At 36.8% G+C, this 15,404-nt stretch overlaps 1 protein-coding gene across 2 annotated transcripts in view; it reads left to right on the top strand.

Annotated features, from left to right (window-relative positions):
• Positions 1 to 15,404, top strand: part of CASD1 (CAS1 domain containing 1) — a 33,942-nt gene that overhangs the window by 14,359 nt on the left and 4,179 nt on the right. Inside the window, exons 6-16 of one of the 2 annotated variants that reach the window (XM_054191708.1) lie at positions 179 to 223; positions 3,408 to 3,531; positions 5,260 to 5,474; positions 6,523 to 6,948; positions 7,342 to 7,431; positions 8,007 to 8,126; positions 10,191 to 10,347; positions 11,816 to 11,895; positions 12,712 to 12,813; positions 14,340 to 14,480; positions 15,025 to 15,102. In XM_054191708.1, the coding sequence (XP_054047683.1) occupies positions 179 to 223; positions 3,408 to 3,531; positions 5,260 to 5,474; positions 6,523 to 6,948; positions 7,342 to 7,431; positions 8,007 to 8,126; positions 10,191 to 10,347; positions 11,816 to 11,895; positions 12,712 to 12,813; positions 14,340 to 14,480; positions 15,025 to 15,102 (1,578 nt within the window). Of the gene's footprint in view, positions 1 to 178; positions 224 to 3,407; positions 3,532 to 5,259; positions 5,475 to 5,717; positions 5,795 to 6,522; positions 6,949 to 7,341; positions 7,432 to 8,006; positions 8,127 to 10,190; positions 10,348 to 11,815; positions 11,896 to 12,711; positions 12,814 to 14,339; positions 14,481 to 15,024; positions 15,103 to 15,404 lie in introns of those variants that run through there. The other variant, XM_054191709.1, reaches the window with a different exon arrangement.

The raw sequence follows: 15,404 nt of genomic DNA, 5'->3' as shown, positions 1-15,404 counted from the left end.
GTATCACAAATTGGTGTTCTCTGTAATATATCTGCAATCTATTCGTTTGTAACCATTAACTGATGGACAAGTTGAGTCATAGTTAATTAAGATATGAGTCTTAATTAACCTGCTTGATATAATAATAAGTATACTTTGTGAGTATTTTAAACTAATTTCTTTTTACTTTGTGTCTTAGGGTTCTGTGGCAAAACCTCATATAATTGTAGTAGGAGCTGCCACGGTAAGTTATACATATATGGGGTATTTTAGTAAAGAAGAAAGTTCTAGTAGGATAACTTTTATGCTCTCAAGTTGGTTACGTGATGAAGTCATTAAACCCAATCTATAATAAAAAATACACTCTCAGTGATTTTTCTGTTATAACGAGTAGTTCTAAAATATCAGATATATTTTGTTACAGCTTATTATATATTTATGTGCGATGTACAGTACTTGCTTTTTGGCAGCAATATTCGTTGATAAGCATTGATTAGCTTGAAGCTAGCTAATAAATAAAGTAGCTTCTTTGTTAAAAGCAGATTATTCATTAAAACGTTAAATAAAAGTACTTGCATAGTAACTGAGATGCATTTTTAATAAACTCTTTTCAGCCACAAAATACTGCTTTTGAGGATGGCTGTCGTGGTTTAACCCCAGCTGGCAACTAGAACCATGCAGCCGCTCGCTTACCAACCCCCCTGGTACTCCCCCCCAGGACGGGTGGAGGGGAAGAGGGGAAAGGGAGAAAAAATACCTGGTGGGATGAGATAAAGACAGTTTAATGGAAACAATAACAGAAAAGGAAAAATAATAATAATAACAACAATAATGGCACAAGTCACTCTCACTACCCTGTGAATTGTCATCATTGGGAGCAGTGATTGCGGATTCCCGCCCCCCAGCTAGCCCCCATTTATTTCATCGGCCATTCCATTGTTCTGTCTCTGCTTCTATGGGAAGCTGAAAAAGTCCTTGAATATTGTAAACATCACTTAGCAACAACTAAAACCAATAGACATTACTGACATTCATTTCTCAGCAACCACTAGAAAGAAAATCAACTGTTTCCCAGCTGAAACCAGGGTAATGGCCCAATCTGGAACGCTCTTTTTTGAGCACACGTATTTCTTATATGGGCAACCCCCTGAATTCTACAAGAATAATTCAACAACCAAAGAGATTGCACTTCCTCAGTCTTGTTCCACTGGGAGTTTCCACCACTGCTATGAGCTGCAGCATCACAGAAAACAGGGCTGTCAAGGACCTGAAGAGGTCTCCTAACCCATCAGTTTGTCACAAAGCAGGATCAGTTAGACCTGTGTCATGCTTGACAAGAGTCAACCAGTTCTTTAAAACTTCCAGGGATGGACTTCAACAGCCCCCTCTAAGTAGTCTGTTCCAGTAGTTGGCTGGTACTGGGAGTCAAGAGTCAAACAACCGCTCATTTCATTAATTCCACATTTAATGTCCCTTACTTCCAAATATTTTGTAACTGGAATTTGAAAGGAATTAGCTATTACACGTTCATACAGGCTCAAATGTAGAGGGGAAAAAACGTGTTCCATTTTAAACAAAATCCTTTGAAAGCAGTTTCGTTTAGAGACAGTTCAGGCATTCTGCCAATCTGGAAGCTCCTAGATATGCCAATCTAGGGTGAATTTCCCTAATTTTAGGGAAGGGTCATAGGTGCATGCAGACCTCCACACATTTCCTGAGGGATCAGAAATTCTCTGTTTCCTTACAGGTGAACCACCCAAATTCTCTTCCTCTATAGGATCCATGTAAATATTGAGCTTTAGGAATCTTAGTAAACCTAGAATATCTCTGCTCAGTCTGAGGATCTAGCATGTCTTACCAGCATGAGTCATTGTATTTCACACAGAAAATGCCAATATATATGGATAGTGTCATGGCATGCAGAAGGTCGGGTGGCAAAACTACAGGACTTTTAGCTAAATAATTCCTTTTACTCATATATATATATAAAAAAAACCCAAAAAACATTAGCCATAGCTTGTTGTCCTTTGTGGACAGCAGGAGATATCAACCACAAATATGTGATGTGATGCTCAGCTCTTAGTAACAGCAATATATTTACACAAAAAATTAATAGTGATAGCTAGAGTTGGACAAAGATAAACATCTCCTATTTTAAGGGACTTGCAGAAAAATGAGGTGCTTCAAAAATCTGATGCATGAGAAACATTACCATGGCTAGCACTAACATGCTAACCTGCTACTAGATTAAACTGATGCACGCCCTTGGACTTGTCAGCATTTTGAAAGTGACCTGTATCTTTAAGTTAGCTCTCGGTTTGCTCATGCTGCTTTGGTCTGGACATGTCTGTCTTAAGATGTCAACTGCATAACAGTTTATAAATAGAAGCAAAGTCTTATAAGCTGGAGAAACTCCAGCTAATACAAGACTTGGTTGCTTGCTTATTCTGGGAGAAGGAGATGCTCTGAGAATGTTACTGCACTGCTCTGCTTCGTAGTTCCCGACTTCCTGTTGAATAGAATGTGCTTCTTAAAATGTGTGTTTAAATGCTGTAGGTATTTCATGAGTAAAGATTTAGCTTCTGGGAGAAACTGGGAGCGTGAGTTCTCAGAGCAGCTGCGTATTATTTGGTTTCATGAAGTATTTGTTTATATTCGATAATATTCTCAGGAAGTGGATTAATCAGTGTACTTGGCTTACAGCAAATTTTTTATGTAGATACATAGAAATAACTAGAGAGCTCACTACATTCAGGCTAAATTTTTTTCTTTTTTTTTCACAGATTTTGACTAAATCAGTATAGATAAAGTAATGTTTAAAAAAATACTGTATCTGTTTTTCTTGTAGTGTGGGAGATTCTTTTCAGAAGTTAGTAGAAATTCTTGGGTGGCTATTACATTCCCCCAATCATACCACATAGAAGATTAAATCAGAAATTAAAATGGCTCTTTTTCTTTTCCTTTTTTTTTTCTTTGTGGATAGCTGCAAAACAGGTGGAAATATTCGACTTTATACCACCGTCAAGTTTTGCTTGCATGCATCGCTTTCTGTGGTCAGTTTTCCTAGAGTAAAATCGGCAGAACTGGCCATGATTTTTGTAGAATGTGACTGGCTTTGCTGCTTCACCATTGTTCAAAGTCAAGGGGCTTTTAATTAAAACACCTTGCATCGTTTAATTTATGAAAAATCAAATGTATGTTGAGGCGAATATTATATACTCCACATTTAAATGGTCTGTTTGAATGTAATTACATGTCTAGACAGCTGCTTGATCCAAAATAAATTTTTTAGCACTTCAAAAGCAAAGACTAAAGAAATAATCTAGCTTTATAGAAATAATGAAAAATAGCTACTAACAGCCATGGAATCAGTTAATTAAGGGTCATCAGGCATAAAGGTTCTGAATCTCTTTCTTTTATTTCTCCAGTGGTCTATCAAGATTCACAATGGCAGCAACGAAGCCCTCACACAATATAAAATCAATATCACTTCAATTGCACCTCTTCTGGAAAAATTAGCAAAAAGTAGTGATGTTTACTGGGTCTTACAAGGTAAAGTAATGAACAGTAGGTAACAACTTGTACTGCCACTGCCTGTTGAATCATTCTCTTGTACAATATGGAAAACTTAGTCCATTCTGCTTTCTTACAGAGTAAAAAGGGTGTTGGTTGACTTCCAGTCTGGCCTTTTGTGGAGCCTTAACTAGCTAGTACCTAACTAGCTCTTACTAGTGATGGAGATTTTAAAGCTTTCCCAAGAAAATCTTTTGCCTTCTGAAGTCGTAATTCTTTGTTAGCTTACTGTCAGACTCAGTATGCCAGGTCTGTTTTCCCTGTGCCTGTCCCTCCATACGTGCCTCCTGGGAGTCAAGAACACAAGTGCATAAAACAGCTGCATTCCTGTGTTTGTGTTCAATTAAATTTTAAGATTGCATAAATAATAGGAGAGGTTCAACAAGTGCATCCTCTTTGTGTGTCTAGAATGAATAGACATACTCTAGAGAATACAGAGAATTTAAGTCTCTACAATGAAACCTGCCTCTGTACGTAGGCACTGATGAGCTAAGATTTGGAGCCAGAAATTATGGTTCAAAATGAGTCTGTGATATTTTTATTATGGTACCAAGCTTGCATGCATTTGCTTTTCTTCAGTAAATGTAAGGTATGTCTCTGACACTGAACAATGAGCTCATAGACAGAACGTGCTCCTGGTTTATCTGCCATAAAATATAGCATTTTAGATTATCATCACCTTGGTTAGAAACATAGGCAGATTTTGCGCCCAGATAGGAATACACCCAGCTGTACCCTTCCAGTCACATCCAAGTTCCTATCACAGATGGCTCTAGACGTTAACCTGAATCAACAGATTAATCTCACGTTCCTTTCAAAACCATGTTTATCTATAATAGAAGCAGTTAGCTGCCAGACGTGTCCCAATGTTTTGTTGATAAAGATCCAGTCCATTTAAGTCATCTCTGAGCTCTTTAATGGAAGAGAGGAGAAGCAGTCTGTATGCATAGAGTTGTCTAGACATTGATTGTTCAAAAGCATACATTGAGGTAGCTAAAGTAAATCAGCTTACAGCTTGTAGAGGTGTATCACCAGAGTTATGAACATCAGTAGCTTTTCATAGCAGCTTACTGATCTCCAGCTGACCTTGTGATCTAGAAGCCCGTATAGCTTTGTGTTAAGCTCTGCATAATTTCTGAAGCTTGCAGGCAATTAAGTGGTGTTCCATTCTTCTGAAAAACTGAAATTCTGCCATCAGTTAAACTGGAATCAACAGGAGCAAGTGGAATATGCTTGTGGACTATGACTTAGAGAAAAGAGAAGCTGGTTTCTTCTGCAGTAACTAGAGGGTTTGGGAGATTATTTTTTTTCCACGTGCCTATTCTGCTGCCTGTCTTCTGTCCTCTTGGCTTTGGAGTCTTTCCGTGGGGAATTCCATTACTGAGAGAAGGCATAAGCAGCTCTGCACTCCGGCATTGTGCTCTCTTCATGCGTTTGGGGAAACTGAACAGGCATTCATGTCTGGCTAAAGCTTTCTAATCTATAAGTACATATGCATGACTAGGGAATGGCAGTAAGAACATTTCATCGTAAACAACTCTCGTTACTATGCTAGTTACTGTAACAGTCACTCATTTCTCACTGTACATTTTTTTCTGTACCATTAAACAATAGTGACTGCCTAAATTAAAGTAACTTGTGCAACTTGAGCTAAGTATTTGTCAAATAGAAGATTAACGTGCCCATTCTTTGTCCTTTCAAATTCAGACCCTGTTTATGAAGATATGCTGAGTGATAGTCGGAAAATGATCACTAATGAGAAAATAGATGCGTATAATGAAGCGGCTGTTCGTATTCTGAACAGCAGCTCCCGAAATTCCAAAGCTAAAGTTAAAGTGTTCAGTGTATCAAAATTGATAGCACAAGAAACCATCATGAAGTCTGCAGATGGCCTGCATCTCCCTGAATCAAGCAGAGATACAGTAAGTGTTTTTTATTGCTGGTCAACATTAAAAAGTAATAATAGTAAAACAAGATTTTTAAGTGAATATTCTGAAATGGCAGACAATATGACTGTAATGAGGACCTGCACGTTCTTTAGGAAGTTTTGTTCAGATCTTAATAGGTGGGAGGGCGGTCAGTTATATAGAATGTTAAAGAACATAATAGCGAACACGTTAGCGTGAGCTATTTTAAAATAGCTGTTAATCTGCTACATCTTTTAGACCCTGAGTGCAAACTTCGTGCCTTCATCTGCATGAATGAGTTAGAGTGATAATGATTTGTAAAGCAGTGCTAAGAAGTAAGTCTTAAATTTTCCCCTATGTGCCCATATAATTTTGTTTAGTAAGGGGTATGAAAAGGGTAAGAAAACGCACAATATACACCTTAGTGGTTGCATGGACTGCCACTGACTGTATTTCTGATTTTATCTTTAACCTACCTACCTACCTCTCTCTATATATATGCATGCAGTGAGCCCCTCTGAGCTTTGTCAGTCTGCCCTTCTTGTCACTTAGCTCTCCCGCCGTGTCACCTTTAGTTCCGCTCCTTTGCAGGTTTCAGTTGCTTTCAAGTCCTGGATGAACTAAATATCGTCTCACCACAGGTTTCAGTCTAATTGTCGTGTTTTGGAGACTTTCATTACCGTTCCCCTTTAGGACCTGAGTTTGTGAGCTGTTTTTCATTTATAGTCCATTTAGCTCTTTATAGCTCCTTTTATAGCCAGTAGAAAGAAGCCTTGTGTTGTAAGGATTAGCTCTTTTTGCTTACCTCAAGAAGCTTGAGGATTTCCTGTTTGGAAGAGATGTTTTGGCTGTATTGTTGAATGCAACTAGGTATATGGGGGTACTGTGAAATTTTATCGCTGTAATGATAAGGGAGAATTGCACATGTTTTATGTCAGTGGATGATCTAGAAGAAAATGTCTTGTGATGAAAATGTTAACTTTTTTATTAGAGATTAATTGATTTCTTATGAAAATGTTAGCTTTTTTATTAGAGATTAATTGACTGCCTATTTCTTTGACAGAATGCGATGATTCTTATGAATGTCTACTGCAATAAGATAATGAAGCCCATTGATGGCTCCTGCTGCCAGCCTGAGCCTCCTCTCACTCTGATACAGAAGTTAGCTTTCTGTTTCTTTACTTTGTCTATTATTGGATATTTAATTATCAATTTAATTCATCGGAATAATTTTCGGAAGAACAAATCATGCACCGATTTGGAAAGTGGAGAGGAGAAGAAACCTGCCATCAGCACTCCTAATGTTTCTACTTTAGAGATGCTCTTACACTCCTTCTGCAAACTTGGTCTGATCATGACCTATTTTTATCTATGTGACAGAGCAAATCTTTTCATGAAGGAAAATAAATTTTACACACATTCGTCTTTCTTCATACCAATCGTCTATATCTTGGTTTTGGGGGTATTTTATACCGAAAATACCAAAGAGGTAATGATCATGTTGACATCCTATTTGTAATGTTGTTTCCCAGTTTAAGTGTAAATAACTAATTGCTAAATATTGAAATTCAAATTTTCAAATTTATAACTCATCTGCAAAAAAATGCACTCAGAATCAATATAATGTTTGTGTGGAATTAGATGCAAAAACTTTTTGAAAGCATATGGGTATGAGCGCTTTTAACCATTGTCACTCAGGCTTAGCTCAGATACAAGAGAGTGTAGGGCACGTTAAGATCTGGTGTCCGCTAGACAGAAGTGTTTTACAATTGAGACCTATTTACCCATAAAGTGGTTTATTGTTTTGAACTTTTTCTCCTCATTTTGTAGATGTTCGTTGTACTTTTTGGAATAGCAACACTCTTGTTTTGTTTTGCATTAGACTAAAGTGTTAAATAGAGAACAGACTGATGAATGGAAGGGCTGGATGCAACTTGTTATTTTGATTTATCATATCTCTGGAGCAAGCACTGTAAGTGATTTTAATTTCATTTTTTTTGAAGTGGGAGCACAATTTGTCTATGTTACTTCAAAAAGAAGATAGTACAAATGCATATTATATCTGAACAGAATTAATAACTCATCCTGTTGTGCCTGTAGTTTTAAAAACGGTATTAGTGGAATTAGTTTTTCTCTCTATTGAAGTGTAGATTTCTTTGATAAGAGCATTTTATGTGTTAATTAGCCAATGAAAAAATATACTTCTAGAACATTACATTAGTATATTTTTAACTGCTAGTTTCATTTTTATATTCAGAACTTGAAACTGCTGAAGGTAAGCTTTCAAAGATCCTTTTTAAACTCTGTTAACTGGTTACAGAATACGGAAAGTGTAGAGCAATAAATAGCAGAAACTCCTTTTAACATCAGGGAGGTTAGGGCAACAAAAGAGCTTAGTAAGAAACAGGGAAATGCAGCATAATGTTTCTTTTCTTAGTTAAATCTGATTTACTGCAATGCAGAAAAAGCATAAAATGGGGCGGAAGAAAGGAAAATCAAAAGCATTGACGTGGATATTTATAAAAGGTGCTTTATTTTTCTCCACAGTTTTTGCCTGTGTACATGCACATTCGAGTTCTGGTTGCTGCATATCTGTTCCAAACAGGTTATGGACACTTTTCATATTTTTGGATAAAAGGGGACTTTGGTGTATACAGAGTGTGTCAGGTAAGACTGTCTACTTACTGTTTTTTTATAAAGAAATTTGTTCGGGTAACAAAATATCCATAATATATCCATACTCCCTAAATAATGTGATATGAGATTACTTAACCAAGTTTTGCACGTTAAAAATGACTGTTGTTTCTATGTAATCTGACCTGTTTAATTGGTAGTGTTTGTCCAATACAAACATATAGCATATAAATGATACTTGCAATGTAAAAATGTAAGTATGTAGACTTTAAAATATCAAGACAAACATTTTTCAGTACATAGCCATGGAGTCTTCATTGCAGTAGCAATTTGCAATATATAGCAATATATAAGTAATGATCCAGGCAGGCTCGCTGGCAGTGAAGAGGGATATCATTGACAACAAATTTATTTATGAAATCTTCTTAGATTTATTCTATAGTCACTGGTGAGTAAGAGGTTTATATGAATAGCTGTGCTGTTCTGCATCGCCCTCTGGAACAGCCTTTCTCCAGTTACTGTTGAGATTAGATAGGTGGTGTGAATGTTCTCATCTGCTCTTCCCCGTTGGCAAAAAAAATGATGGTTTTCTTAAATTAGTCATTGGAAATACTTCATTTTGCTTCTCTTACTTTGTTCTTAAAATATCAGTCTGCTCCATGTTGATATTTTCCTCTGTGTTTGGGTTTTTTTTAATTATTAGTATGTTTCTATTAGAGTTTTCTTTATACAAGTAGATAAATGTTTGGTGAATCCAAGAGACAGGTGTGTACAGAATTTCTGGTTTTGTCTTCTTCTGTGAATAAAGGTAATTACTCAGCAAGTTATTCAGCAGATTGGTTTGCTTGCTCCCAGCATGGCAAGTCTTTATGTAGGTGGAACAAATGTTGTCTTGTATCCAATTTAAATGGAAGTAATTTCCACTTTTAATTTTTGTATGCACTTTGGATTTTTTCCTCACTTGTTGGTGAAATAAAAAACGTTTTGACTGGTTACTTGGGGCCATTAATAGTGTCCCAAAGCACTTGTCGTATCTTTCTTTCCTTCAGATGAGTGATCTTTTGGATCCATTAAAGAAACTCTTCATATTGCTATTTTATTAAGTATCCAGCTGTTATGCATTAAAGTAGATTACTAATACATGAACAAGAGGCATCACTGTAGTATTTGCCAAATGTTGTACGTTACTTTTTCTTTCATTCTCAACTGAGAATTTGTTGGGTTGGGGTTTTTTGTTGGGACAGTTAGTTCTGTGTAACTATGGCTAACCCTTTGATATATAGAATACGGTCAGAAATACCACACCCCTTTCTTTAGAAACAGATGAAATTTCACAAATGTATCAGATGTATCTGCTTCCTTTGAAAAACAAATATGCAGGGGTTTTCTTGGTGGGTTTTTTTTTGTCATTTAAAAACTGGTATTTTTCTTGGTCAAAAAGCTCTTTCAGTTATGGGTTTGAGTTTTCCACTCAAAATGCAAAATAGCAAGGAAGCAATTACTTTTCAGTCAGCTATATGGATTCTATGGGTTGTTTTCTTTTCCAAAGACAGTGTATTGGAGCCTACGTTAGTTAATAAAGAAAATAAATTTTCCCACCATGGCAGTACTGGAGAACATACATATTTTTGTGGCTTCCCCTGCCAGGTTTCGCGGTGCTATTGTTATATTCTCATGTAACTCGGGTCATTGTGCTTATTAAATGTATGACTGCAGCCGAGGTGCCGCACTGGTGATGACATTACCCTGGCTTTAACTGAGCGAGGCCAGGTGCTGTGGGAGTGAAAGCAGGGAGGCACTAACAGCATCCAGCAACTGGAATACTCAGTCCCCAGCGTGGAATCAGTTCTGTTTTACCCTGTTTTCATTGCTATCTCTACCCAAATAGTCCAGCGTAGGACAGATCCAGTACTACATAATCCTCCTGCAGTCTTGTATTGCATTATTGATGTTCCCCGAGATACTTTTGCCATGTTTCAACTGAAATATAATCAGCATTTGAGGTGTAAAATATAGAAAGAAACATGCCCCCCATCTCTCTTAGCTTTGCCTCCCGTTTTATATATCCTCTGCCTTCTCTTCTCTGACTCCTTCCAGGTTTTATTTCGCCTCAATTTCTTGGTCGTGGTACTGTGCATAGTGATGGACCGACCGTACCAGTTCTACTACTTTGTGCCATTAGTCACTGTCTGGTTTATGATCATTTATGCCACCTTAGCTATATGGCCTCAGATAGTCCAGAAGAAAGCAAATGGTAAGATTTTTTTTTCCCCCCTTCTGCTATAAAAAATTTGCATGTTACTACAAATAATAATCATACAGAAAACAGTATTGTTAGTACATCTCAGTCTCTTTAACATAGTCAAAATATGTTAAACGGCTGTTCACAGAACTAAGGTTTATCATAGACAAATTAGATGTCAGTTGAAAAATGTAACGGCTGTTAACTAAGGTTTATCTCTGGTTACAGTAATATTACAATACTTTTTAATAGGTTTTGACCATCAGAAATGTGTTTTATCAAGAGTTGTAATATTACTGAATGCAAACTGAAAATACAGGTTGCGCTATCTATGGGTACGGCATGAGCAGTGAACGTTCATCCATCTCATCCAATGTGTCTCATCCATCTTGAGCACTAATTCTGCCATATCCTGCCAAATAAGAACTTGGCGTTTGTTATCTTAGTATCTTGTATTAAGTGAGCTATTAGAAGTGTGTCTTGTGATACAGATATTTTAAAGAGAAATTAAAGTGAAATTGCAGTTATTTTATGTATTGCAGTTCATTGAAGAGCTGTCATCATGTGGTAAATGTGTATTATTTAATTCACCTAAATTAGAACTAAAACCTTAAGAGTCTTAAATCCTCCTTCCCTATCGATGGAGTAATATCCAAATTTTATAGTCTGCAGATATGACAGTGAAATATATCAAATGCCTGCTAGGAATAGATGCTGCAAAAATATAATTAGAGAGTAGTTTACAAGATATCTTGAAGGCAAATAGCTCCACTGTTTTTTTTTATTTTTAGGTTTTTTTCTACTAAGGCACATCTGTTCCAGATACAGAGAAATGACTATTGTGTATTTCGGAGCAATAGTGTACTGTGAAACTAGAAAATCTTTCAATGAGAACTTTCACTTGTTTATGTCGCTGTTTACAGCTGCTAATTTATATGGTGAGAGAGGGAGATGATCTCTCTTGCAATGTTGAGGCTTGGGTAGAGCTTAATATCAGTCAACAGCTTTGAGGAGCGGTTTCTCGGGCTTGTCTTCACGAGATACTTGTCCGTAATGACCTGCAGTTGAGCTTTGGAGTACAAATGGTACCTCAAAGTTTAATAATGTGTGCTGTACTTATTTCACGCTGTTGGGCATTTTGTTTCATTTATTTACAGTCACCTACAATAAGGACTGCTTGTGCAGTGACTGGGAAAACAGAGGCTTTCAAACAGTGTTTCTGTTTTAGGCAGAGGCTTAATTTAGGATTAATAGGTTGTTCATTACTGTGAGTGCTTATTTTAATTGCTTAAAGTAAAATTTAATATGTAAACGTAGATAGTGATAAAATATTGCTAGTAATATTTGAACATTTATTTGTGAATATATCTATTACTAAGCATAGCCACACTAAATAATTGGCAATTATTATTTAATGTGTCCTGGGTTTTGCTAATGAAAAATTGATGACTGTATGCTGATGAATTTATTTCTTCCTCAGGGAACTGCTTATGGCACTTTGGTTTGCTGCTGAAACTGATTTGCTTACTGACATGTATATATTTTCTGTCATATTCTCAGGTTTGTAAATTTTGACTATTTTTATCCTTAACTACCTGAGAGTATATTACCCATCTCTACTTTTTAATGTGCGCATAACTTGTATATTTGCTCCTGCATCATAAATACAAAAGAAAAAAGAATGGAACCTTTCTGTTTCTTTTCATGTTTGAATTGGTGTGGATGCTGGAAAAAGCACAGTTCTGTATCTTACTCATTTGTTTGTAAATGCTTGACATGTTCTCAGTATACTACTACAAATGTAATAAATATAAAGGTCTATGCATGGTTTCGGGGTGGAGGTTTTTTGATGTACTTAAAGTTACTGGGTTTTGCCAGCATATGGCGATACATATGATGATATGAAGATCTGTGTCTCTTAAGAGACCTGGTCTCGGCTTTGATACCTTATAAAAAGACTGGTTCTAATGCTAAATTAGGGACTTACTGCATGCTGTAAGGATAGCTGACAGAAATAAGGACAGAGTTTGTCACTCTAGGATTTTACAGGGAGGGGTTGTGTGGTTTTAATCCCTCGTTGGTTTTAAGCCTGTTGAGCTGTAGCCTTTGTAGAGTATGCATTCGTTATCCCAACACGTCAGCAGATCCCTTTATGGGAAGCAAAACTGAAACACTCTTTCATCTGAAAAAGTATTTTTTTTTAATTTTTTTTTATTTTGGAGGGGGAGTGCCTTCTAAGGAAGCCTCTTGTTTTGGTAATGCCACGTAGTTCATGAAATAGGGATGTGAGAAGATTAAAAGACAGCATATTGATTTAAACTTAGTAAATAAGGTTAACATCAGTGTTAATGCTTTTGCCATGTTTATTTTTTACAGGGCGCATTTGAGAAAATATTTTCTTTTTGGCCGCTGTCGAAGTGTTTTGAACTGAATGGGAATGTCTATGAGTGGTGGTTTAGGTGGAAGCTGGATCGCTATGTATGTAACATTTTCATAAATTTTTATATAATTATTTAATAAATTTAAATACGCTTTTAAGTGTATTTTTCAATCTGGGGGGAGGGAGGGCTGTTTTCCAAATTTCTTTTGGAGGAAATCCAAAGAAAGCAGGAGTTTGTCCTGGTGGATTGTTTAATAGAAGACTAAGCTGCATCCCCCTTACTTCTGCAAATGTCTGTCAAAGCCTTGATTAAAAGACGGGGGTTGATTTATTTGCTGCTGGATCCTTCTTAGTTTGCTTTTAAAAAAATAAAGTCATAAAGTGACCTAGATTTGTCTCTTCTAAAAAAATTTACTGTGAAAATTTAACACCTGTAAGCACTTCAGGCTATTGAAATACAAGGCGAATTATTGTAGTGCCTTTCTTAGTGGTGTTTTTGAAAGTCATAGAATCGTCGAATGGTTTGGGTTGGAAGGGACCTTACAGATCATCTTGTTCCAACCTCCTGCCGTGGGCAGGGACACCTCCCACTAGAATACGTTGCTCAAAGCTCCATCCAGCATGTCCTTGAACGCTTCCAGGGAAGTCTTATCAATTAAAAATATATTTATTTTAAGGTAACCTTTAAAGCACTGTTAAAATCAGGGTCTTGATGCCAAAACCAGATTATTCTTGCACATATTTTCAAATGGTTTTCCAGTGGGAAAGCGCTTTCTTTCCAGTTACTGACCCTACAGTGTGTGGTAATAAAACAGGGAGACACTGGGTTGGGTTGTTTTTTTTTTGCCTTCTTGGTAAGATAAGTGAAGTTTCTAAGATGGGAGCATTTATTTGTTAACCTTATCCTTAACGGGATCACTTGCACACTTCTCCCTCTGGCAGTCTTTGGTGACTGAGATTTGCGGAGCACACGGTTGTCCCGTCCTGGGCTGCTCCCATCAGCAGTGCATGCTGCGCTGCGACATTTCAGACTTGGAGCTTTGTCGCTTGTGAACAGCGTGTGTTCTGTGGTGTCGCTAAAGAGGAACTCCCAAAATAAATACAGAAGACAAGCACCACACAGGCCCGAGACAGCATCATCTTGCTAGCTTGTGAGAACTTGGCATAAGATGGTAAAACACTCTCTGTTGAAGAATTGTGTCTGTGAGAGAGGGAAGCACTTGTAGTGCTTCTTGAATGCTTTCACCTGCCAACTTGGGAGAAGGCCAGAGAGTCATGGTTTTTCCCCAGAGAAAGCCCTTTTCAGTGCTGGCGTAGATTGCAGAGGGGATAGTAGGTACTTGAAAGCTTCTTGAAATTTCGTTGTCGTGTCTTTCGTACTCCATGAAGCATTAGTAAGAGTACTTTATTTGTAGTTTCTGAGTTGAGTTACAAATGCAGCTTATGACAACCTAGTGTAGAAAGCCTGGGTTGATTTGCTTTGGTAAACCTGGGAAAGGACCTTTTGACACCTAAGCTTTGGTATTAGAAATAGTTTATCCTGCAGCAATTCTGTTAACAGTTTGCACCTGAAGTACTTGTAAAAGGCATGAAATATTCATTGCATTCTGTTGGTCTTTTACAGGTGGTTTTTCATGGGATGCTGTTTGCTTTTATTTATCTGGCATTGCAGAAACGTCAGATGATATCAGAAGGAAAAGGAGATCCTCTTTTCTCCAACAGAGTTTCAAATGTTTTATTATTTATTTCAATTGTATCCTTTTTGGTACGTACCTAGTATAACTAGTATAATCAGGTTTGTAAATCTCTAAAGAATAAGTTTTATGAAGTTCTTTTTTAGAAAATATATTGATTTTAAAAAAGGAAGTCTTGATATGGAGATATTTCAGCTGCGTTTTTGTCGCAGCCCTACCTATCTACTCACTAAAATGTTTTTCCTTTCAGTCAACTGTAGGTGAAAACATCATCACTCTTTCAGTTCCTTGCAAAGGTTGCAAGAAAATTGGATGATAAAAATAATATGGTAGATAACGCAGCTCTTATCTCCCCTCTTGATTGCTTGTCTATTTGTGATGAAAAAATTGTCAGTGGTATGGCCGTATCCTAGGGTATGAATAAGCACGGTGTTCATTAGCTGCGAAGAACAGTTTGGGAGAAACACAAAACTAAGCACAATGTAGTTTTTTCTTTTACTGCCCCACATCTTAGTGAACCAAATTCTGCTGAAGCGCTTCAGACTAGCTTAACTCTTGTTTCATTTTTAAATGTTACATATAATTGCTACACAGACTGATCTTTATATCTTTTAGACCTACTCTATTTGGGCTAGTAGCTGTAAAAACAAGACAGAGTGCAATGAACTACATCCTTCTGTTTCTGTGGTACAGGTAATTATAATTATAGTCCTTTTCCTTACATGATAGAATCTAGTCTGTTCTTATTTGGACTTTTTAAAAAATTCTTTTTAAAGATATTTTTGTTTTAGTGTGGAATGTCAGATACTGAGCTTCATTCTCATGTCTGAAAGTGAAAAAGGGTTTAACTATGTTGCTCGCTGTTTTTCGTTGCCTTTAAGCACTGAAATGGCATGCTGTGATTATACTTTTGATTAACCTTGATGTCCTTAGCGTAGGTTTCATCTGCACTGTTTAAGTCCAAACCCAACTTTTGACTAATAGCACAGCAGGGG

This window comes from Rissa tridactyla, chromosome 2 (assembly GCF_028500815.1).
Source record: "Rissa tridactyla isolate bRisTri1 chromosome 2, bRisTri1.patW.cur.20221130, whole genome shotgun sequence".
Lineage (NCBI taxonomy): Eukaryota > Metazoa > Chordata > Aves > Charadriiformes > Laridae > Rissa > Rissa tridactyla.
The sequence above is the reverse complement of the archived record's forward strand: the minus strand, read 5'-3'. Positions and strand labels throughout refer to the sequence as shown.